The sequence below is a fragment of the Camelus dromedarius genome, chromosome 10, assembly GCF_036321535.1.
Source record: "Camelus dromedarius isolate mCamDro1 chromosome 10, mCamDro1.pat, whole genome shotgun sequence".
Taxonomy (NCBI): domain Eukaryota; kingdom Metazoa; phylum Chordata; class Mammalia; order Artiodactyla; family Camelidae; genus Camelus; species Camelus dromedarius.
In genome coordinates this window covers 40,761,048-40,786,523 of record NC_087445.1, presented here as the reverse complement: position 1 = coordinate 40,786,523, position 25,476 = coordinate 40,761,048, and the positions used below count along the sequence as shown (strand labels likewise).

Here is a 25,476-nt window from a genome sequence, read left to right as displayed (position 1 = left end):
CCAAGTGCACAGTGGACACAATGGCTGTCATACTGGAGACTCAAATTTGAATGATTCGATGAGACAATGAATTCTAAGATGTCTAAGATGGAACGTTTCAGAGAACTGAGGTCCTGGTGGGCACTTGGCAAACAGTGACTGGATATTAAACAGCAGAGCATGACGGGAGTCCTGACAGTGCCCCATGCTCACCTCTGACCTTCTTCTCTTCCGTACATACGATTTGGGGGAGTAATAAACCAATGCAACCCTGTGATCAATCAAGAGAATAAACTGACCTTTATACTAACAGGATCAACATTGCAGTCTTCAGCATTTTAAATTTCTTTTGTTCTTCTCTCATCTTCCCTAATCATGCGTTTTCCCCCATGACCACATGCCCTCTGTTTTCCCTGAATATTAAAATTAGTTTTTTCTCTGATAGTTCCTCTCTGTTGTTTTGCTTCCCACTCCCAACCCCCTTTCCTTACAATGATTAGCTGCCTACAGAGCTTCAGGTCTCTCCAATTTCTCCCTCCTTCCAAACTCCAGTCTATTGAGTCTCCCTGACCTCCAGGTGTTTCAAAGTAATCTTATTCCTTCCCACTCTCTCCTTTCCCCTTCAATTCGTGAGCTCGTTAGAATGTGACAATTGCTCTGACTGATTCTTCTGACTTACGATTTAAGAAATGTAAGCAAAATAAAGATTTGGCCCTTTTTTGTTTTATTTATAGTTGAAAAAGGACCCTACTTCTAGCCTACATTATTTCCTACAGTCTCCTTCATTCTCAGGAACCTCACCTTCCATTCGGTTAGTCATACACACATCTGTTTCCATCATAAGCCACGAGTAGGAGTTGGAGCATGGACTTTGATACCGGGCACCTGAGTCTGAAAGCCCAGCTTCTCTACAAACTAGGTGTGGGTGCAAAGCTGCTCGTTCTGAGCTATGAAAAATGGGACACCACCACCCATCTCAGAGGGCTGAGGAGTATTTAAATGAGTTAATAAAAGTAGCACACCTACAACCATGCCAGACCCACAGCAGGGGCTCAGCAGGAGGCAGCTGTTGTCAATACTCATCCTTATTTCTCCCCTCCCTTAATAGCAGTGTTGCGCCCTGCACATTGTGGTGCCCAATACCCGGTCTTTTGCCTTGAATGTTGATTGCTGCAGATGAGACCAATGGGAGCTGACTCTCACAAGGCTTCTTCAGCTTCACCTGGCAAATAACCTCAGCGTGTGCCAGAACCCCAGAGTCGACCCCAAGCCCAGCCACCACTGAGGTGTGTGCAGGACCTGGAGGACTAGGCAACAAGTTCCCTGGGTTAGTGCAAATCCTTTTTCACCTTGGGGGTGGGGGGTGGGGTGAGGAGTATCAAACTGCACGTGCGGCCCCTGGTGGCTCTATAGCATCACCTCTTAATAAGCACATGGCATTGTGCAGTTTCTCACGTACGATGTGACACCCCAACACGTGCAAGCTGAATTTGGCATGGAATAAGCAAGCAGGGCATTAAGACCTGGTTCCTGCTTCATCAATCAGTTCATTTGTCTCATAATTTTTTTTTTGATTCCACATATAAGTGATACCCCATGATATTTGTCTTTATCTGTCTTATTTCAATTTAGTATGATAACCTCTACGTCCATCCATGTTTCTGCCAATGGCATTATTCTTTCTTATGTCTAAGTAGTAACAGACTCATAGACATAGAAAACAAACTTATGGTTACCAAAGGGGAAAGAGGGTAGGGAGGGGATAAATTAGGAGTTTGAGATTAGCAGATACAACTATATATAAAATCTATAAACAACAAGGTCCTACAGTATAGCACAGGGAACTATATTCAATATCCTGTAATAAACCATAATAGAAAACAATGTGAAAAAGAATATGTATGTGTGTGTGTGTGTATATATATATACATATATATATGACTGAATCACTATGCTGTACACCAGAAACTAACACAACATCATAAATCAGCTATACTTCAATTAAAAAAAAAGACCTGGCTCCTAAGGTACCTCCCTGCCTTAACTGCCTCCCCACCACACACCTCACCTAAGCTCCAGCCACAGTGAAATGTGCCACTCCCTGTCACACACTTGAAGCCTCGCCAGTCTTCTCCTTTATAGAATGTCCCTGTGCCACATCAGTTTTCTTGGCCGTTGGTCTTCTATTCCATAAGGGTTGGCTTAAGGGTCTCCCCTCCGGGAAGATATTCCAGATTCCCCAAATAATTACACTTAAAAAAAAATCTCAACATCCCCTCCATATCATGGGTGCCCTTCCATCAGAGGCCGAAACATATTGTGCTGTAATTATCAGCTTCCATGTCTTTCCACCTCTAGATTGCTAACTCCTTGTGGGCAAGAATCCAAAGTATATGTGTAGCGTTGGTTGAATGAATAAGTGAAAGAATACACTGCTGTCAAATGTACCTGTCTTTGGCATAAATCAGCCTCTGTAACTTTCTACCACTATGAGTTCTTATCATCTTTTCATTCTATACAGAAGGAAACTTTTGCTTATACAGCTAAAATGATTTGCCCAAATGTTCACTGTCAATGAAAGACAGAAACAGAATTTGTTTTTCTGACTCCAAATCAAGGGCTTAGAGTCTTCTGTGGAAAGAAAATTCCATGAGCATTATCTCGATTAATCTTCAAAAACAACCCTGCCACACAGAAGAAACTGAGTCACACAGCATCTCAAGTTCCTGAAGCTTCCCTAGGAATCAGTCTGGTTCCCAAACACAGGGTTTTAGCCTATAAAGCTCAAGCCTTTCCCTCAAACTCCACGTGGTAAAATCCATGGATACGCACAGGGACTCAAAAGCAGACTTTCCTCCAGCTGCTGTTTAGGTCAGGCTGGGCAAACCACTGTTACATACACAGAGTCAAATGTCCTAGTAAACTTGCTTCCTTCTCCGCTCCTGAACTCCACGCTATTCCAACTGGGACAGGAGCGTGGAGAGGCCAAGCCCTGACCGCCGTCAAGCCTGGACCAGGTCAAAGGCTGAGTTTATTCTGGGCCTGCTGCAGGGGCTCGTTCTCACCCAGGCATCTGAAAAAGTTAAGGAGGTTTAGCCCAGTTTCGACCTTACACTTACTATCTCTAATGTCTTCCTTTTACGTACCCTTTCCAAGTTTATAAAGCAGTTTCAAGTGCCATTTGAGCTTCTGAACAACCCAGTTAATCAGACAAGGCAGATATTATTGTACCTGATAAATGCTGGCATGCAGTATGGGACAAATCCACAATCTGGGACTCAGGGCCCGAAGTCAGTGTTCTTTCCCCTGTTTTGTAAACGATCACTCTCAGGTGCAGAGGGGAAGGTCTGTTTGCCCACTCCTGGATCCTTGGTGGGACGTGAAATGGAAACAATCTCTCAGAACAGACTTACCTACAAGAAACAGTCGTGTCATATGACCACCAAGAAGCATCACTCTCTATGTGGCATGATTGTTCCATTATGAACCAGACTATTAAAATAGAGATATTCTCATCTCTTCTTGCCTAACAGGAAAGGTCAATATTAATGCTGCAATTTATTTAAATAGGATATTTTAAATTTAAAAAAAACACCCGAGATTTATAAAACTTAGAACTAGGAAACCAAAAGGGCAGACACACAGGTTAGAAGCCTCGAGGCAGGTATCAACATGAGAGCCAATTAGGAAGATGCCAGACTCTCCTGCGGCCACCATTTCAGCCTTCCACAGGGAGAGGCAGAACTCTGTTTCTCAGCAGGCGGTTCCCCAAAATCCTAAAATTCTGTTTTCGTCAGAAAATAGGAGGAAGGATTTTTTTCCTAGTGACAATTTCTGATTCTTTGGTAGGGAATTTAAGCTAGAGTCACTAATTTGTTATTTATTGTAAAAACACTGCCTGGTGTTTACACAGCACATGCCGTTCTGTGATCTCCAAGAATGTTACAATCCTTTCCACTAAAACAGATGGAGAAACTAAGGCACGCGAGACCACCCACACAGTCACCCGGAGGAGCCAAGAGCAGAAGCCATCTCACTCATCACTCGGCCTGCAGCCTTCTGCCAGGACTGAGTCAAGATTGGGTTTCGTAACGAGACACAATAACCAGTAGAAGGTGGGCTTCACGTAGCACGGAGTTCACATCTTGGAGAAGGTGGGTATACAGGAAATCCCATGAAACCAACACCCAATCTGACTTATCACATGAGAAACAGGCTTATGGGCGAGTCTGTAGACAGCAGCCACCTGGAGGATGCCAGCAGCTCAGTAAAGCCCAGCTATGCATCTCCCCACCCTGAGTCAAAATTGTCATCCTTCACATTTGATCCCCTAAGCTTCAGTTTCTGCCAAACTGTTAATCCTCTGGGGAGAAATAATACTTTAAGCTATTATTGGTCTTTTATAACTTGTGGTGAATTAAGGCTTTGAGAGTCAGTCTGAGAAGTGCTGAGGAAGAGAATATGGAGCTGAGAACAAAAAGATGTAAAGATACAGGAGAGAGAGAAGACTTCAGTGAGAGGCAAGCCACCAAGAAAAAACTGCGTCTATTTTGTTATCCTGCCCAAGTTTCAAGATGTTTTATCTTCCTTTCTAATTGATCTTTGGGCAGCAGGGTCTTCTAGCCATCACTCCAATATTTCCCTGTAGTTTGTACCTTAAATTATAGAATAGAAACAAATCTTTCTATTAATCTCATAGGTGTTGCAAAAAGTACATTTGATTTATTCTGTTTTGTCTCTGAACCTAGAATTATTTCAAAGAAACATTTAAATGATACTAAGATGCTTTCAAATATGTGGTGAGATGTTGAAAGCCCACCCAGAGCAGAGGCTCCCATGAGATATCATCTTGGAAGTGACCAAGGACATGCATGGGCTTTGGAATATAACCAGTCTGCACTGTTTGCCTAGGTCAGTAGTTTACCAGCCCTGTGGCCCTTGGCAGGTTTCCTAATCTCCAGGCTCCTCCGACTTCTCTGTAAAATGAGGTTACTAGCACCTACTCATCCCACAGATTATCAAGAGGATTAAAGTAGATAATAAAGGGTTGAGACAGGTTACAGAGTAAAGGGCTCACACTGAGAACTACAAAGTGTGCCAAGGCCAGGATTCAAATGTATGTTAACCAGAAGATAACAAACAGGGCAACGAGGACAGACTTCATCCTATGGTTATTATCAAAGATTACTGTTTGGGATACAAAATGTATTGGCAGGTAGGCAGCCATTGGTATGAATGATTAAGAGTTAGAGGCAACAGAGTGTAGTGGTTCAAAGGGTACAGCCTTTAGCTACTTGCTAACCTATGCCTTGAGCAAGTCACTTCACCTCAGAGTCTTTGTTTTCTCATCTGTAAAATGGGTAGACTAACCCCAGTACCTCACTCTTAGGGTTGTCAAGAGCATCAAATAATGTGAGGTAGTATATGCATCCTCAACAAGAGTGCTATCACTGAAAAAAAATCTTAGATATTAGAATGCTCTGTGGTCCTCTAAAGCTCAACCCTGCCCGACAAAAATGACACCTGCACCCCAATGTTCATAGCAGCACTATTTACAATAGCCAAGACATGGAAACAGCCTAAATGTCCATCAATGGATGACTGGATAAAGAAGAGGTGGTACATTTATACAATGGAATACTACTCAGCCATAAAAACTGACAACACAATGCCATTTGCAGCAACATGGATGCTCCTGGAGAATGTCATTCTAAGTGAAGTAAGCCAGAAGGAGAAAGAAAAATACCAAATGAGACCGCTTATATGTGGAATCTAAAAAACAAAAACAAAAACAAACAAAAAAACCAAAGCGTAAATATAGGACAGAAATAGACTCATAGACACAGAATACAGACTTGTGGTTGCCAGGGGGGCAGAGTGTGGGAAGGGATAGACTGGGATTTCAAAATTGTAGAATAGATAGGCAAGATTATACTGTATAGCACAGGGAATCACAGAGGAAAAAATGTGATAATGAGTGTGTATATGTCCATGTATGACTGAAAAATTGTGCTGAACACTAGAATTTGACACAACATTGTAAAATGATTATAAATCAATAAAAAATGTTAATAAAAATTAACAACCAAAAAAATAAATAAATAAAAATAAAGCTCAATCCTGCCTGACAAAAACACATTCCTTAGTATTTAATGTTTCTCATTGGGCAGAAATTAAATTGCATTCAAATTCAAAATAAGTTAATTTAAGTTTAATTTAATTTTTCTCCTGAGGAGGACAATAATGAGGGTGGGGGGAAAGAAGGCTCAGAAGCATTGAGTTAATATAAATAAAGCACCTACAAGAGGGCCTGACACAGGATAAGGACGCAATCGGTAGTTATGATGATGATGACTTTTTTTTTTTTATTTTTAGAAGTAAAAGTAGTATCCTGGCTCCAATTAAGCATATTAGCAATGAATTAATTAGAAGCTACAGTTTAAAACTAAAGTTTAAGTGTTTTAAGCTATTTAAAATGACTTACATCATTAAAAATGACTTCAAAGCAGGCGTGTTGGTGAGAGTGGATCTGAGGAGAGGGAGGAGGGAAGTGGATTTTGCAGCTTACCTGAGAGTCCAGACTCAATCATGTTCATCTTTCATAATGGCTACTTTTTACCTTCCTGCTTTTTATCTTTGTCAAATGCAGGAGTGAGCAGGAGGGAGTGAAAAGAGCATAGGCATTGATAAAACCACCTCCCCTCTCTGAGTCTTTCTCCTGGAAAAAAATGCGCCTTCTTCCAACGTTTGTCAAAAGAATTAAGCGACGATGTTCATGAACTGTTATTAGCCCAGCACTTCAGCACAGATGGAGTAGGGGCTTGATAAAAATGTGCTTTTCTTCTGAATTATCTATTTTGAATGACTGGGAGCTTAAAAATGGAGGTTTTTCACTAAGATGCAGTCAGTATTTGGCATAAAACAAAGCATTTCCAAAACAGTTTCTGAGGAAGGTGTCTATTTTTAAAAAAAGGTGAGGGGTTGGGGGAGATGTTTCATAGTTCAGATAGACTGTTCAAACAGACAGCATTTCAGAAATGTGGAGGCAACCAGCACTAAGGTAAGATTCAGCAATTTAGCTTTCTCCCTGGCAAGAGCTGCACTGACCTGGTCTCCTGTCAAGAAAACCCTAGAGTGAGCAAGAAGGGCAGCTTTTCAGGCCATGCTCCCCGTCTGCTGGCTGGCTTTGGTGGTTGGAGGTTTCCACGGGGCATGCGTGTATTTATTTCCCTTTGGTTTGCCTCAGGTCTAAATCCACCTGATCCATGCTGCCAAACTCCCACTTCGCTCTCCTTAATAGTGACGTTCTGAAGAGCCAAGCATTTTAAGTGTAACAAATTGCCATTGTAACAGCTGCAATTATGAGTAAATTTGATCTTGAAAGAAGCCAAGGCACTGTAACTCAATAACTTTGTAACAGAGCTATCGTTATAATAAGGATAAAGTACTGCAGTGTTTTCCTGGTGCTTCGTCAGCCTCCTCTAACAGGAGGAGTAGGGGAGGTAGACAGTGAAGGATGCGCTTCCCCTCCCTCCCAGGAGGTTCATTAACCAACTTGTGTGCTTGTAAATTCATAAGCAGCATCAAGGTCTACAAACACAAAGACAGATTACTGATGTTCCTGGAGTGTTAACGTGACTGATGAACCTAATCTGAACAGTAATGTACCTATAAAGAAAAATGCTTCCCTGATGACAGTCTCAGAAACCATGTACAAACTTTACACGCGGAGCCGGGGGTGGGGGGTATATGCCTGTTTCCAGAAGCAAAATACAAGTATGTTGCAAAATCACTTGGTTTTCTAAGTTTCCATGTACTATTTAGCCACACAATTACCAATTATTAACCTACTCAGATGACCTGTAGTGTCCCTGCAGTCCTATTTGAAGCATATCAGTTTAGCACCTTCCAGCCTGGTGCTAAAATACAGTCTTCTGTAACACTCTTTCCTTCTTGATTCTCAGCTCGAAGGAAGGAAGCTTATCATCTCCACAGGACTTTAATCAGGCTCGTAAGTAAAATTTCATCTCTACCCTTAATTCTCAAAATAGTGACAAAACCACATAGCAAATCTTTTTTCTTTTACTAAGGTCTGATTATTCTGACTTACAGTTTCCAAAGTGTGGGGATTTGATAGATGCTTAATACATTCTGTTGAATAAGTGAGTAAATGAATAAAGCAAGCATCTTTTTTTTTTTTTTGCTATTTCCAACTATGTTATAAATGCACACACACATACACATGCATGCATGTAAATAAAACTACCAAATTGCTTCTGCTTTCACAGAAAATGCAAGAAGCAAGAAGAGACAAGCAGGTTTCATCCCAGTAGGCACCTGGCAACGGCTTCTTACATTTGGCACTGGATCTCTGACCAAAACAAAAGCACAGTCCTACAGTGAAATTCATCCCCTCATCAGTCTCTCAGCTAACTAAATCCTGCATCAAGCTGAACTTACTGTGAAGCAACTTGACCTGGTATAACCATTGCCACATAGCAACCCAATGAAATATTTATCGGTGGTTGTTACTGCTTCTTGGAGCCCTCCCCTCTCCCATTTCCTTTTTCCCCGATCTCACTTTCCTTGCTTCCTCACCACCAAATTTTTGCCCTTAGTGCTCAGAACATCAGGGTGGATTATACGTGCTTCTGAGATGAGACTGGAAAATTGAAATATTTGCCCTGCCTGGGAAAGAAAAATGCTCCAAACCCACTTGAGAAAAAAAAAAAATCACCCATGAGACAGACATTTTAAACTATGACATTCAAACAGTTAATGATATTCTTCTCAGGTGCCCAAAGTCAAAACGTAGTATGTAGTGTAATGAATACTGACAACTTGGATTTACAAGCTGCAAATTTCATAGGAGTGAAGTAACTGAACAGTTTTCTTCCAAATCATATAATTCACACTTCAAGCTACCCCTGATTGTGCATCTGTCCTGTGTCTGATAGTGGATTGGGAATTTACAAATGAACACCAAAACCTGGATAGTGCAAATTCACCTCATAGCTGGCTTAAAAACATGTTCCATTCAGTGTATAGCGACTATACTCATGATCGCCAAAACCTGACATAACCCAAACGTCCTTTAACCAGTGAGTGGATTAACTGTGGTCTATCCACACCATAAACACCACTCAGCTATAAGGAGCAAACCCCTGATGCACACAACCTCATGCCTGAAATCTCAAATGCATTACACTAAGTGAAAGGATCTAGACTCTGAAGGCGACATACTATTCTCATCCCATTCATATGACATTCTAGAAAAGGCAAAACTACAAAGACAGAACTAAAGGGACAGGATCAATGGTTGCCAGAAACTGGGCGTGGGTGACGGGAATGACTATAAAGGAATAAGGAGAGTTTCTGGTGGTGATGGAACTGACCTCTGCCTCGACTGTGGTGGTGGCTATACAACTGTATACATTCATCAGAACTCACAGAACTTTATACCAGAAAGGACAAATTTTTACTCCATAAATTATACCTTAATTTTTAAAAATCAGCCTTTCAAAAATAAATTGTGGTGGAAAAGAATCAAACAGCAGCTGCCTCTGGGTGAGATGACTGGGAAAGAGCTTGAGGGAAGCCTATGGGTGATGGGAGTAATCTGTATCTTGAAAGGGGTTCAGGTTACACATGTGTATGCATTTGTCAAACCTCAAAGACTATGTATTTAACGCTTGTGAGTTTCACTGTATGTAAATTTCATATCCCCCCTCCCCCCAAAAAGACCTGAAAACAAACAGATTAATGACATGCATGTGGAAGTATTTGGGGGGGGGGATGAACTGATATCTGCAATTTACTTTGAAATGCATCAAAAAATTGGATGGATTAATGGATGAATAAAGATGGACAGGGGCATAGATATGTAAATTAGATGGACTAACAGATGAATAAAGATGAATAGGTGCATAGATATGTGACTTAAAAAGTATCTAAATATTGCTGGTGGACTCTGGATGATAAGCATAGGGGCGTTTACTTTATATTCTTTCATATTGCTGTATGTTTGAAAATCATAATGAAATGGGGAAAACAGTCAATTCTAGAGAATTGAAATATATACACAATACAATGAGGGCTTTAAAGGATTTAATAAAAACATTTCCTATTAGCTCTTAAGAAGCTGTGAGGTGTCATTTTTCCTGTGATGATCCTTTCCTACTCATGTAACATATTGTTCAGTATCAAAGCTTGTAAATTATGCCACAAATGCAGAGCTGTGCCTGTCCCTTCACAGGGTTTGCTCAACTACAAACTTAAATTAGACTCACAAGGCTGACCAGGAGCTCTCCTTATCACTGGTGATAAGAGAAAAACCAACCCTCACAGAATGGCTTCCTAATTCCCTGCCATGGCACTAACTCACAATGCAGGGTGCCAGGACTGGTGCATAAGACCAAACTTGCTAATTTTTATTCCCAGTGATGTAACCCCAATGCTCCCCAAGATTGGAGCTGGAAAGTCATGAAACTGGAAAAGGCCAGCTCATTGTACTGGTGATTCGTCTTATCTTCATTTAGGGCCACGTGTGGAGCCTTTGCCCTCTCAGGGTAATTCAGCTGTCTCGGGTTCCATGCCAGGCTGGACTTCTGACCCTGTTTCTATCAGTTAACAAAAGCTCCTGGTTAGAACGCCACCTCTGACGTGGAGGTGCTCTCTTGTGAAGGGGCACTGCTACAACCAGACTGCTTCAAAAATTCCAAAATCTACAAACCTGCAAATTGTGCGGCTTTGCCTATAATCACATGATCTGAAAGCTGACAGCTGATCAGAAGGCTGATAAATAGATGCTTCATTTCAAATGCCCTTGTTGTGGCAGCTCCCAGGTTAGCTGTAGTGACATCCACCTGGACACGGACACAGATACACACACACACACACCCTTCATGATAGAGGTTTAAAGGTCAGGTATCCAGAGCTCAATCTCAGGAAATTGGCTTTATCTCTTGGAATCAAGACCAGCTTGTGAAATGTTTTACAAGGGGCTGAAAGAGACTGTCTTTCCACCAAACAACAAAGCAATCAGCCTGGGACAGGCATGGGGACTTCAGTGGCTAGATTACAGACACTACTGTAGACTGGGGAACCAATCTAAATGTCCTAACATATATACATGGTAAAATAAATGGTGATTATTCTAAGCACGTTCCCATGTAGTGACAGTGTTTTTTCAAGGTACACTTCATGACATAAGGAGCTTGGATTTACTGTTATCGTGGGAGAGCGGGACTTGGTCAGTCTCGACCCTTAGCTGTCCCTTAGGCGTCTATAGGTACCGATGTCTCAGTATTGGTATGCTTTTTCCTAATTATAATCTCAAAAATGATTTCGGTATAAATTAGGGTTGCCAAACATACCAAATAATAACAAAGGAAACTCCTGTAAATTTGCATGTCAGATAAGCAACAAATCATTTATTTTCACAGAAGTATGTATGGTCCACACAATCTTTGCAACATCCTCATGTTAAAACCGTGTTCTTTTATCTGCCAGCTCTTGGTATAAATAAAAGCTCAAAATGTGTCAATGAAAAGCTTTGACAACAGCATTAATTGATGCCTTCAAAAGTCTCAGCTTCCCAGTGTTACCAGAATTGCATTTGGGGACAGACACCAATGCTGAAAACAAGGTCTTCTGAATTGAAGCCTGGACTTTACGTTTAGTTGATGGCAAGCTGTACAAGGAACATGACTAGGTAGGTCGGCTTCTTCAGTTTTATCCCTGGTATCCAGCCCAGGACCTTACACACAATAAGCTCTCGAAGTCACCCGTGGAGAAGGCACATGAATGAACAGCTGAGCTCCAGGCAACTCTCCACGCTACCTCATTCCCGGGAGACTTCAGATTTCCCTGTGTTATGGAATGACTCCATTTTCTCCCAGTCCTTCAAGAAGTCTCCATCTTTGCCATTTCTCTCTGTACATAGATGGGTTTGAAAACGGGCTTCCTACTAGTCTAAAAAGTACGTCTGAAAAGCTTGTCCACATCTTGAGGGACATTATTGGAACATTCCTTTCAGAGCAAAGGCTGACCTTGAGCTGGGGCTTCATAAATTTGCCCTAAGGACACAGCCCTGTTCCTCACCGGCTCCCTCTGCTCGACTTTTTCACTTTTTTTTCAGAATCACAGCCTAGGCTTGAAAACTTATACGTGAAAATGTTTGCTTAGCTTTGCCAACAAATTAGAAAAGAACCTACACTCCACCAACAATTTTCCTAATTGTGTCCACCCTTGATTCGATCTGATTTTATCTTTGGCCTCTTCTATTTCCCACTTCCTACCCACCAACCCCATAGCCCTCCCAACGTATTTCTGACTTCTAATTTCCATGGCAAGCTTTTAAAATTTTGTTCTATTGTTGTCATTTCAAAAGGTGCTCCGTTTCTCCAAAAACCACATAGTGTTCAATTCCTTAGAAGAATTTGTATCAAACATAAAATACAAATCAGAAACACTCATAGACATAGAATACAAACTTGTGGTTGCCAAGGGGGCAGGGGGTAGGAAGGGACAGACTGGGATTTCAAAATGTAGAATAGATAAACAAGATTATACTGTATAGCACAGGGAAATACATACAAGATCTTATGGTAGCTCCCAGGAAAAAATGTGACAATGAATATATGTATGTTCATGTATAACTGAAAAATTGTGTTCTTCACTGGAATTTGACACCACATTGTAAAATGATTATAACTCAATAAAAAATGTTTTTAAAAAAAAGAACTTGTATCAAGTACGTTTTGTTATTCAGAACTGTCTTCTGGAATTCATGAACGTCAGTAATATTAACTACTGTTCTCGTTATCATACACCTGTGTCAGTGAGAGATACGCACTGCGAGAACAAAGAAGCAACATCACTTGCTTCTCGTTTATCATGTGCACTGCTGGATAGGCAAAGCCTCTATCTGTCTCAAGACTAACCAGGTTCATCTCAAGTCTAATTGCAAAATTCACTCTTTCAGGTAAAACAGGGTCTGAGGGAGAGCTGAATGTGCTAAGAAATATCCAAAGTATTGGGGAGAAAGGTAGGAGGAAGAAGTCTGGAAAGACATCAGAACAGAGAATATGAGAAGGGCACATCTGATGGGCAACGTGGATCAACAGCAAAATCACAAGTGATATCAGTTCAGGATGGTAACTGATGGATTGGAATGAACATCAGAAAAAAAAAAGCTCACTGGCTCCGAGATTTTACAAGTGAAATAAACCCAGGGAGGAGTGACACGCTAATAGCGACCTGAGCCAGTAGCAAAGCTGAGACCAGAATCCAAATGCCCCAAGTCTAGTCATTGCCTCTTTCATTTTATGAAAGTGTCTCTCCAACTGGATGTCCCTGTGTCTGCACTAAAATGAGGCAGTACTGTGTGTGTCACCATAAAGTGATCTGAGTTTGGAGGGAACTAAGAAAATTCCAGCACCCAGCTTTAATTACCTCTATCATTTATTTTCCTATAAAAGTTAATTTTTAATATCATTCATTCATTCTTCTGTTGATGGTTTTTATGTGCCAAATATTATTCCAGGTCAAGGGAACACCACAGTTAGTAAGATGCATGGGGCTCCTGCCCCTAGTTTTATCTTGTAAGGGGAAACCCAACAAGAATTAAATGAAGAAACAATATGGTTTTGGACTCAGACAGGCAACACAGAGAAAATTTAGCATGTTCAAGACAAACAAGCTAGGTGGATGAGATTAAGGGTCTACTTTAGCAAGGATGACTGTGGAAGGGCCTTCAAAGGAGGAGGCATTTGCTTTGATATGTGAAGAATGAGAAGATATCCATCATGCAGAGACCAAAGGAAATATGTTCCAGGCAGAGGGAAAGAGTTCAGTGTTTCGAGAGATAGAAAAAGGTCAATGTGGCTTAGAGTGATAAGCAAAAAGGGGGCATTTCAAAGACTAGCTCGGGGAGGTAGGAAGAGGCCAGATAATGATGGTCCTTAAAGATCATTAAGGAAAAATCGGGTTTTATTCCAAAGACTGTCTATGACCCAGGAAATGGACTCTCACCAGACACTGAACCTGCCAGCACCTTGATCTTGGAAACTTCCCAGCCTCTCGGACTAGAAGAAGTAAATTTCTGTTGTTTATAAGCCACTGAGTCTACAGCATTCCATCATAAGCAACCTGAACTGAGACCAGACTTATCTAGACATTCAGAATGTTGTCATTACCCTGCATCTCACTGTTTTAGAATCTGACACCTTAGAAATACTACGTAAACTAAGAAAATAATAAAGATTTTACACCTGTACCTTTCCTTCAGGTGGTTAAAGTGGTTTACACAAAATCCACAATCCACCCCCCCTTGCCCTATCGAATCCCTCTTCCTATTTCTACACGGCATCACTTTATCTGCTATTTGTTCTTTTGTCTTAACCTGCTTCCTCCAGCCTTCACTTCTGGTTGAGACTGTTTCAGTGCAGTACCAGGTGTCAGTGGAAAACTGGGCAAAGCACAAGAGGCAGAGGCACTCCCCACCCTGTCCTCACCACGCAGCAGCCTCTGCCTCAGAACTCAAGTGCCCTGAGCCTACTTTTTATGCCTACAAGTTCTTCGTACTCCAGTTTGGGGACTAAGACACAGAGAAAAATCAGACCGAGCCACTCAGAGGAGTGTAACTGACAGACAGAAACCAGCGTCCAAATGAAGGGAAGACGGAGGCCAAGCTGCGAAGGTGCTGAGATCTGCCTTTCATGCCTGCCCCACCCTGCCCACCGCTTTCTCCCGACACAGCCCATCTCAGGGTCACAAACTGGGATGCCCCTCGGATGCATTTTCTTTCGCCCACACGAATATGTGTAAATTTTCAAATGACATGCCAACATTTAAAATTGGAAATGTTGTGTAAAAATCCAGACGCGCTGGCTCTTCTGTACTGACAGCCAGCTTGCCAACGCGACACAGGAGAGTATCAGCTGCCCCGTCACAGCCGGGGCCTCCGCTCTGCCCTCTGCCCAGTGATTTGAAATCGGGGCCAACTTATTCTTGTTATCTACCCTCCACGGTGGGCATGTGAGTTTATAACCTTTCAAAATGAAGCACTGCCAAATAAATGCTCTCTAGTAAAGATTTGGCAACTTGTCCAAAGTAGCTGAGAATTTTTTTTTTTTTAATTCATTCCTGTCTGTGAGGGATCTGGGTCATGACCCAAACTTTCCCATCAGATAACCCAGCAACATACAATCTGACACTCTGGTATCTGACCATCCAGGGAACTAGAAGACCAGAAAACAAGACAGAAAAGAAGGGAAGGCAGAGGATGCTGTGGAATCTGCACCCGCATGATCCTCCCATCTCTCCTACACTCCTAGCTCTCTTGCCATTATAAATGTTAACTCAATAGCTAGCACAAGGAACAATATTCAATATCTTATGGTTACCTACAGTGAAAAAGAAGATGGAAAAGAATATATGTGCATATGTATGACTGAAACATTATGCTGTAACCAGAAATTGACACAACATTGTCAATTATACTTCAATTAAGAAATGGAAAAAATTTAAAATCATAAAAAATAAATGAACTGAAATCCATCCTCCCCCCAAAATAAATTAATTAATTAAATAAATAAAACTTACAGTGTCTTTACAAAACTTCTTACCATGTTGGCTATACTCTCCTGAAGTTTTGTCTTTTCCTGGTTCCCCTTTTGACTCATGAGAAATATCCCAGAATCCCATCAACAAGTCACTTAGGGGAGGATGTAGCTCAGTAGTAGAGCATGTGCTTAGCATGCACAAGGTCTTGAGTTCAATCCCCAGTACCTCCATTAAAAAAATAAATTAAATACATAAACCTAGTTACTTCCCCTCCACACACACATGCGCGCGCACACACACACACACACAAACTCCAAAAAACAAGTCACTTAATGCTCTGCTGTGGGAAACTAGATTTGTTAATTTGGTTTTAGACTAAAACATACCTACCTACCTACATACATACATACATATATCACAAACACTGCAAACTTATGGCTGAAATGCTTCTCCCAAGGGTATATACAGTCCATAGTGGGGTTTCCAAAGGGACAGAAATACTCTCAAAAGGCAAAGACAGGAATTTGCTAGAGGGGCCACATTTTATAACTGGTGAAAAGTGGTTAAAGAAGGTAGCCCAGACCAAGAGAGTCCTCCAAGATGCCTCTTGACCACCAGTCCACGTCCTTGCTGCTCACCATCAGACTCAAGCCCACACTGCTTTTGGAAGAATTCAGGGCATTCTCAAGATATCTGGTACCCGTTTTCATCCACTGGTGAGATGCTGAGAGACCAATGTGTGACCATCACGGTTATGACATGCAAAGAGCACAGAGCCTCGGGTTCCTGCCCCAAGAACACAACCCCTTTGGCCCCTCTCAACACACTCGGATTCTCCCACATGGCCGGCTGAGCACAAGTCCAGGAATGTTCTATTATAAAACTGCACTTCACAGAAGAAAGTCAAACCATTAAGTTATTATCACATTTAAAACCAAAAGGCAGAAAATTAACTGGCCAAAGCACACAGCCCACAGGAGCACCTGTGGGAACGGGGGCAGGTGGGGGGAAAGGAAGTGGAACGGTGGCCAGAACAGAAAGCACTGGGGCTCAGGTGGGATGAATTCTGACGCTGCACCAGGACACAAGGAATCTTACCGCTGGAAAGGCACGGCTGCGATTCATGCACGGGAGCCAGGCGAGACTGAACTCAGACACCTTTGAGCATGTATTTCTAACTATGTAAGACTGCTCTACCTCCAAAGGTCCCCTGGCAGGTCAGGTGCGTGCAAACAACGTAGAAATGGTTTGTTTCAGAGTTCAGAAAAGGAGTTAACTAACGTGCTAGTGGTCTCTGTGGATCAATTACATATCGATCAGCAGCGAAGATCAAATCATTCTGAAATTACAAAGTGAATCCATGGGGAAAGGGGTTTGACTGATAAGAAGTAGATCTGTACAACGTTCTAGGAACAGGAACATTACGCACAGTGAAGTACTCCTGTTCTCTTCCTTTACTTGATACGATCTTCAAGTCCGGGACACGACGGGTACCAACTGAGATTAGTAAGGAACTTGACCTTACCAACTCACCTTTCTTCTTCCACAGTTTTGATTTCATCTCATCTTGCTAACTACCCCCAATTACTCCACTCCTCCCTTCCTGCCCTCTTCCTACACCCCGTAGCTGTTCACTATACAATGCTTGAATGCTCGGCTCTAAAATTTTCTTTAGAGGAAATGGCTTATGCATAAATGCAACAAATGGGCAATCTCTCTATGAGTTAACACCTTGAGCTTAATTCTGGGCCACATTTACAGAGGGACCGCATTTACAAAGAAACCACTGCTGATCCAGGACACTGAGCGAGGGGCTTCAAATATTTAAAGAGCTGCTATGTGTAAGTCTGGAAGGTAAAAGGAGATCCAATGGGTAGAAGTTACAGGTGAGCAGATTTTAGCTCAACATAGTAAATCTCTTTATTACAGAACAGTTTTCTTTGTCTATTACTGAGCTCTCTGTCATTGGGCGTATTTAACAGATGCAAAAGAAAAATCCTTTTAGGAGCACAATGGAGGGTATGCAAGCACTGGATAGGAAGAGAGAAGTCTAATTCTAAGGAGCCTATGATTCCACAATAAATTACAGCAAAGCAACAGTTTTTCTGTAATTGAGATACACAGCCGTGCAATGTGGTGGGCTGATAAGATGAACTGAAGGAAAACACAAGACAGGAGAGGTGCACATCCCTGACCCTAGAGCAGGAGGTGATTCTAGCCTAGATTTGGATAAAATAGATCTATACATATATCTGAAGACAGGAAAAGAGAAGAGATTCAAAGACCAGACAGACTCTTGCAGATAAACTCTAACGGGCAAAGGCAGAAGCTGTGCTTGCATATTAACTACACGTGGACGGGACATGCATAGTTTATGATTTTTACTTTTATAAGCCTACACTGATGAGAAATGTAGGATTCTGGTTTTTCTGTTCTGGGTAAGAAGGAGAAGAATGAAAGAAAAGTATGTCCTCCACCCTGCCCAAGTCTGCATGGGCAGCTAAAGAACCAGAAAGAACTTCTCTTCCAAAAAGCTCCTACAGATAACACCCTCCTTGACCAAAGTGCCACAAGGCTGGCAAAGGTTTCTAAACAGATTAATGAGAGGTTTCTGAGAATGTTAATTCAAGACTGCTGCTTCTCAAATTTAGCTTAGGTCTTTGGATGAAAAGCTGGTGAGTCAAGAACACCCTTCTGACTGCTATAATAGTGTCCCAACACTTTTGCACAGAACTGTGTTATTACTGTATAGCATGCTATCTTAGAAGTCCATGAATCCCTGTCATTTAAAAAGCTAATCATAACATAATGTTAACATATGGGAACCCAGGCTATTCCTGTTCTCTGGGCTCATGTGGCCCAACTGACCACAGAATTTTCTTAGCACCCGGAGGGTTGTTCTTAGACAATGCTGCTACTTTACATTTCCCTCTTTAGAACCCTCTAAGTAAAAACAAAAGCAGGGGCAAGAAGGAGCCATGCAATTTACGACACCAAGTAAAAGCCAGGATCTGTGAGTGTGTGCATTCCCTGCAATTCACCGCGTGTGTTTTCCTTTTCTGGAGAAGAGGATGAACAAAAATAACTATGTACCACCAGTGTCTTCCACCCAGCCATTTTACACGGCCCCACCCCCCAGTCACAAATGTGCCTCCACTCCGGCACACGAACCACCCACCACACACACACACCCCCACGATGAAAGGGAAGGAGACCTGACCGAGGAAGCACGTCACGCAGGCACTGCATACTCCCAGTGAGGGCCGCTGGGAGTGAAAAATACAAAGTCCGCCCACAGGAAGTATCTCCTCCACAAAAGCATTCATCAATTAGGAGGGGGAAGTCATATGTAAAGAAACCTGGCAGACACCAAGGGATCGAAGTTACAATCACCAGTAATGAAACAAATCAGCGCCATGTGCCTCTTGATCTGACGCACTGGGAAGAACACAGCACTTCCCCAGGGTTCCTGCCAAACGGGAGTCTCATCATATAGATTCTGACAAACCCACCTTGAAAGACAGTCTACAAAATAACTGGCCAGCACCCCTCAAAACAGTCTAGATCATGAAAAAAAAAAAAGAAAGGTAAACAGCAGGAATTGTGACAGAGGCTCCCTTGGGGACATGGGATACACGACAACTAATGTGATCCTGGCCCAGAAAAGAGACAACTGGCAATATATGAATAAAATCTGTACATTAGATAATAATGCTGAGTCAATGTTAATATCCAGACTTAACCACAATATTAACTTTGTACTTTGGGTTATGTAACAGAACGTCTGTGGTTTTAGGAAATGCACGGTGAAGTATGTAAAGAAGGGCCATCATGTCTGCAATTTGGATCCAAATTTTCAAAAAGAAACTTACATATATACATGCGTGTGCATCTGAACAGACACAAGAAGGGCGACATGATTAAGGATGGCACAGTGCAACATGGAGCTGCCAACACTGGGGGGACCCGGGAAGTGGATAAAGGAATTCTTCATGACACTTCTGCAACTCCTCTGCAAATAAAGTTTTCTGAAATTAGAAAGGAAATCTAACCTAAGTGGGCCCGAGCTTTTCGAGAAGCTGGAGAAAGAGGAGGAATGTAGCCAACCCCCATCTCCTCTGTCCCTCCAGCCTCAACACTGAGAAGCACTGCAGTGTCTTTGTGTTTCCCTGAAAGCTACTGTGGGGGACGGCAGTGAGCTCCCTGAGGGCACCACCAGATCCCCAAATCTCCAGAGCCTGACATAGGGCCTGAGAGATACCAGAGGCTCAAGAAATGGTCAATGGATGGAATGACTGAGCTTTAAGAAATGTCTGAAAGAAGCTGAGAGAGAGCCCCAGTCTGAGGTACTCCATCTGCAAAGCCGGTAGAATTGTATAAACAGCTGGGCGGGAAAGAGGGGCAGGCGGCATCAGGATGAGGAGTAAGGTGCGGTCCTACCTGGGTATTCTTCATACTGAGGAGGAAGGGGAATCGGACAGGCACCCTAGGGCTGGCCTGAAACCGCCCTGTTCCTCTGGACTGGGTGAGGAAGGACATACGTGCCAGGCACCACGTGTCCCAGCATCCAGGGTCTCTGTTGGGTCCTGCATGAGTTACTTGAGGCACGGAGATAAGAAGGGAAGACCAAGGCGACATGGAGGATGGAAACAGCTCCATATTCAGTTCTGTTCTTACCTCCCATTCCAATCAGTACTCGGTTTTTCAAATTCACATTGACTACGCACATCAGGTCTGAAATTAAAATCATTCTAATTACCAAAGTTAACGAACGCTTCAAAAAAGTGAACAGATGAGAAACGTACTTTGCTTCAAAAACTTCAGCAGTTCCAGAACATCCTCACAGATTGGTTTCGCAGTAACATTTAATTCAGAATAGAGATGAAGGGGAAGAAAATATACATATATAATCCACAGGCCGCCAGGGTATTAAATATTAGGGGACAGGGACGTGCCTATAACCTACAGAAAATTGGGCCCAACAACAAATGTGCTTTTTCTCACCACCAAGATACAATTTCAGTCATGAGTGCTGTGTGATAACATTCCAGAACAAAATGTAGGTGAACTATGGCACATTACTCCAAGGTGCAAAACTGATTCGCATATTAATGTAAAGAAGGACATTTTTGCTTTAATATGGAATACAATTTTCAAGGAATCTCTAGATGAGATTGCTATGCTCAGTGGTAGAGACTTGACGACCAACTTACTGAAAAATGAGTTCAAATGGTAAACCCAAATCACCCTTCCTAGCCAGTAAATAGTGAACAGCGAGCCCATGGAGGAACCAGGCCAGGCTGGTACAGCCACCCTCTCCTCCTCTTGACTGAGCACATCTGGAAAGTCAAGCAGTTCTCTGTCACAGTTAACCCTTTCCTCCAACTTAATAAGGACAGACAGCTCACTCATTCTCAGAGTTTTAGTTGCCAATTATTAGTCTGTTTTTCCCTAACACCTGCCAGCTTCCTATGTCCCATTTCAAAGCTGCCCCACCTCTCTAAAATGGATCGGGAGAACCTCAACATCTATGTCCTGCCAGATTCTCCAGGGGTATGTTTTCTGTACAATCCCAAAGGATTGGGGTCCAGGCGATGTGCAAGAAAGACCCCTGATGAGGCCCCAAGACAAGCAGCCAGACTTCAGCCCTTCCATGCTCAGAATCCCTCCTGGTCAGACACTGTCCAGGCCTTGGGCTGCCAATGGCATGGCTCTAGCAATGCCAGCTGAAATGGCAAGGACTCGTGGTGACCTGGGGCCTGACCTCAGGGTCCTGGAAGAGACCCTCCATGGAGCTTGGATAGACCCTCAGATCTGCATGCAAACAGGCAGATGGTATGGTATTCTTAACCCTTCAATACTTCTGAATCAACCTCCATCTGCTCCCCAGCCCAAACTCCTTCTCATTTCTCCATGACAGCTCCTACTTCGGATAACCCTGGGCTCTTGTTCAACTGGGATGGCAAGGGCACTTCCATAAAAATCAAGCCACTGCTGATTTTTGTCTGAAGAGGAGGTGAAGACACTGGACTAAAGGACAGTGTGACAGCTCTTGAAATTTAAGCCTTCACGCTGGTCACCAGTTCCTAGTATGATATTACCAATGAAAAATGCAGCAGCTCTGCCTCTTGGTCCCCACCCAACTGGTTCTTCTTACCTTTGGTTCCATCGAAATGAAACTGTGGGCTCCTCTGCTTGAGAGAACTGACCTTTTAATCGTCCTGCTGTGGTGGAAGTGGTAGTAGTCCTTCAGGGCCCCGATCTGCAAAGGTAGGAAGGAAAGAGTAAGAGAGAGCTAACATAAGAAAAGTCTTCTGTTTTTCTTCATCTAAGAACACAAAACAAAACCAAGAAATGGCTCATAAATTATGCAGTTGCCTGCTATGCTTAAATGTTACTTGAACCCTGGTGATCACTTTTCAAAAGAAGGACATGTGATATGAGATGCAGTGTCCTTGAGGCAGGGACTGAAGATTATAATGGGGCAGCTTAGCCTCTCCGTATCTCCCTCTTAATGTTTAATTTATATGCAGCATTTTAAGTAATTCTATATCAATCTATATCCAAATGTGGGAAAGAGAAAAAAAAATCAAATAGCTATCTGGTTATAAAAACACATTGCATTTTGTTTGCTCTAAGGACTGTACACTGAAAGACCTTGTTAGATTATTTATATCATTAATTTGAAACAAGCCCTGAGCAGTTGATCATTCACAAAGAAAACATTACATAGTTTCCTGACTTCAGTCAACAGTGTAAATACATAGCCCTTATTCATTGATTGCAAAACTAAAAGTGGAAAGGGCAATTTCTAAAACAAAACAAAGATCACACATCCTACCGATCAGCTAAGCTTCCTATGGAAAAAAATCACTCAACCTATTTTATCAGAACCATTTTTTTTAACATATTAGTCTTCTTATTTATGAACCTCTTTCTTTAGTTAAGAGCAGTTAGGTCTATTTAAGACAGCTGTAAAAATAAGTCCTTGTCCACTTTAGGAAAACAAACTGACACAACTGACACATTCTCTCAGCAGATTATAAAAATGTGGATCACGTAATGGAAACTAAACCACACAATGAATGAAGACAGGAGAGCTTGGTTCTAGTTTCAGCTGAAACTCCACAGAAGTGTCTTCTTGGCTAAATCACATATGCTTACTACGCCTCAGTTTCCTTTCTATAAAATTGGACTTTGGGTCAGTTAATGTCTAAAATCATTTCAGCTCTCAAATTCCATTCTTTAACACACTGACACTTTACTTGCTTTGGGCAAATACATTTGGGGGCTATTTCTCCAGGACACCATTGCTCTGCCCTAAAAGGATAACCACCACAGGACATCTTCCAATGAGGACAATTCAAAAGTTAGACTTTCTTAATTAAAAAAAAAAAAAGTTATACCTTTTCCTACACAAAAGGTTTATTTCTTATTATCTTTTCATCACATTCTCAGTCACCGTCCCACCCTTCCAATAAGGAGGATCAACAAAATTTCTATGCCCTTTAGGAGTCACCTCCTCACTGGGGATTTATGTTCTAACTGAATGCTTCTTATAATCATTAAATTTGAAAGTCTTTAGTCTCTCATCTCTGATTCAAGTGGAAACTGCCCAGATGTGCCCCTAAGAGATCCTGGACTCTGAAAACAAGTGGAAAATGAGGAAATCCTAGCTGAAACCTGTCACCTCAGTGATCCTGAATTCTGAAGCAGCAGAAAACAATGAGGAAGAGGGCACGGGTGCCAGCCCCAGTCTCCAAGAGTGTTTCCAGGAGAGATTTACAGGCCAATTTTAAGATTTCGGAGGACTAAGGGTAGCATTCAGGAGGGGCTGCGTGATCCTTTATCAGAAAATCTTAAAATCCCAAGGAGCTTAGGGCTTTTATCTCATGGAGCTTTTATCAAGAATGCTCCTTGGGTAAATACAGTAGTTCTTGTGGAAAGAAACAGAGAATCTCTGAGGAAGAACTTTCCAGAGAACGTACTGACTGTGTGAAAAATGAAGTATGTGTAAGATCACGTCCATTCAACTATGACAAAACCTCTTCAACTACAGGAAATGAGTGAATTCAACTCAGCTATTAAACTCAAACTGTGGATGAAATGCACCCTGAAGATATATTCAGATCCTTTGTGGCTTCAATGGTACAGACCAGAACCCTGGCCCAATGCAGTGCATGCAGAGCTGGGAAATGGAATCCTTGTCCAGCTAAACTTGTTTTGAGATCTTGGATACATCACTTAACACCTTGGTTTCCTCAACTACGAATAAGGATACGGGAGGTACAGTGGACAGAGACTGGGCATCAGAGTCAAATGGGGGATAATAATAACAAAAAGAAGAAAGAGAAAAAAAAGAGACCTACAAAAGATTGCTTTGGCTGTCCGGGGTCTTTTGTGGTTCCTTATAAAGTTAGGAATCGTTTGTAATAGCATTTATTAGTGTGGTTAGAAGGATTGACAGGGGCACTGCTGGTCAGGCCCTTGCCTGCCACATAGTAAGTAGCAGAAAGTTATGAGTGTCACATCTAAATTTACACTTAATTCCTATCTTCTCTCACCTCCTATCCTCTAATTAGTCCCTCACCTCTGTCTCTTGGTCAGGATTCCCCTCGGTCTACCCTGGTATCATCTCTGCACTTCCCTTATTTCATTGGCAAAAATCAAAAAGAGCTAATGATACACATTTGGCCAGGATGTAGGCACAAAGGCAGCTTACCCAGGACTGGTAAAGAGCATACTGTGGGACAAGTGTTTGGGGAGTGACTTGGTAACATCAGTAAAATTAGACATAGTACTTAACCTTTGACCTAGATTTTCCACTTCTAAAAATAGAGTCTACAGATCGAGGAGCCACCTATGTCCAAGAATGGGTCTTAGAGCCAATCTTGTAAAAAGCAAAAGAATGCAAACAACTAGCTGTCATCACCAGGTGACTGGTTCTAAACGAACTAAAATGTAAAGTGGATTGATAACCAATATAGTGGGCAAATAATAAAAAAATACAGGTACAAAACAGGCATATAATACAACCCAATTTTTGTAGGAGAAAAAAAGGAAGAATCTATGTTACATGTATGTTTATATACACAGGATATTTCATGAAGGAGATCCTTGAGTGGCTTCCCTTCACTCTTAAAATAAATAGTAATATTTAATATTAGTTCATAATATAGTTTTTAAAGTACATTACCATCATTGTATCATATCAGCATTTATGCTGTGCCAGGAACTAGTCCACAGGATCCACCTAACTCACAGAGTAAAGACCATGATCCTACCCTGACCTGTAGCGCACGCGTGATCGGCATGCCGCCCTCTCGCGCCTCACCGCAAGTCACATCTGCCTGCAATTCTCTGGACTCCAGCCACGCTGGCCTTCTTTCAGTTCCTTGATGGCGTCGGGCTTGCTGCTCCCGATCCCTGCAGCCTCCTCCCCTACCTCCATCCCCTCCACCTTGCTTCCTCTTGCTCACCCTTTATGTCTCACCTCAAGTCCGAAGTCTAAAAAACTCCCAGCCCAGGCCAGCTCCCTCCATTACACCATCTCACAGAATCATAAGAAAAGACGCCTGGATGAAAATCACAGAGCTATTCAATTAAGGCTAATTTCAGCAACAATGGTTTAATTGTAACTGAAGGACCAACTATGCCAGGGTTGTGGTTCTGAAGGTCGTAAGCTCACACAGCTCTTTTTTTTTTTTTTTTTGCAATACATCAGCTATGGAGCAGGTGCATTAGTTCAATTACCTACCTCATCCAAACAAAATAATCTGTCACTTCCCAGAAACTATATACATGTACATGTACATATATATATACACATATACATAAAAGGATGTTTATATCTCTCATCTGTTAATATGCATGTCCCTTATTGGTGGGAATTGTGTCTTTTATATCCTTCCAATAGCACTGTGCATGCTG

At 42.1% G+C, this 25,476-nt stretch overlaps 1 protein-coding gene across 2 annotated transcripts in view; it reads right to left on the bottom strand.

Annotated features, from left to right (window-relative positions):
- Window positions 1-25,476, bottom strand: part of PCSK5 (proprotein convertase subtilisin/kexin type 5) — a 413,695-nt gene that overhangs the window by 351,451 nt on the left and 36,768 nt on the right. For both annotated transcript variants that reach the window (XM_031449902.2, XM_010978064.3), the window contains exon 2: window positions 21,704-21,808. In XM_031449902.2, coding sequence (XP_031305762.1) covers window positions 21,704-21,808 — 105 coding nt within the window. The remainder of the gene's footprint in view (window positions 1-21,703; window positions 21,809-25,476) is intronic.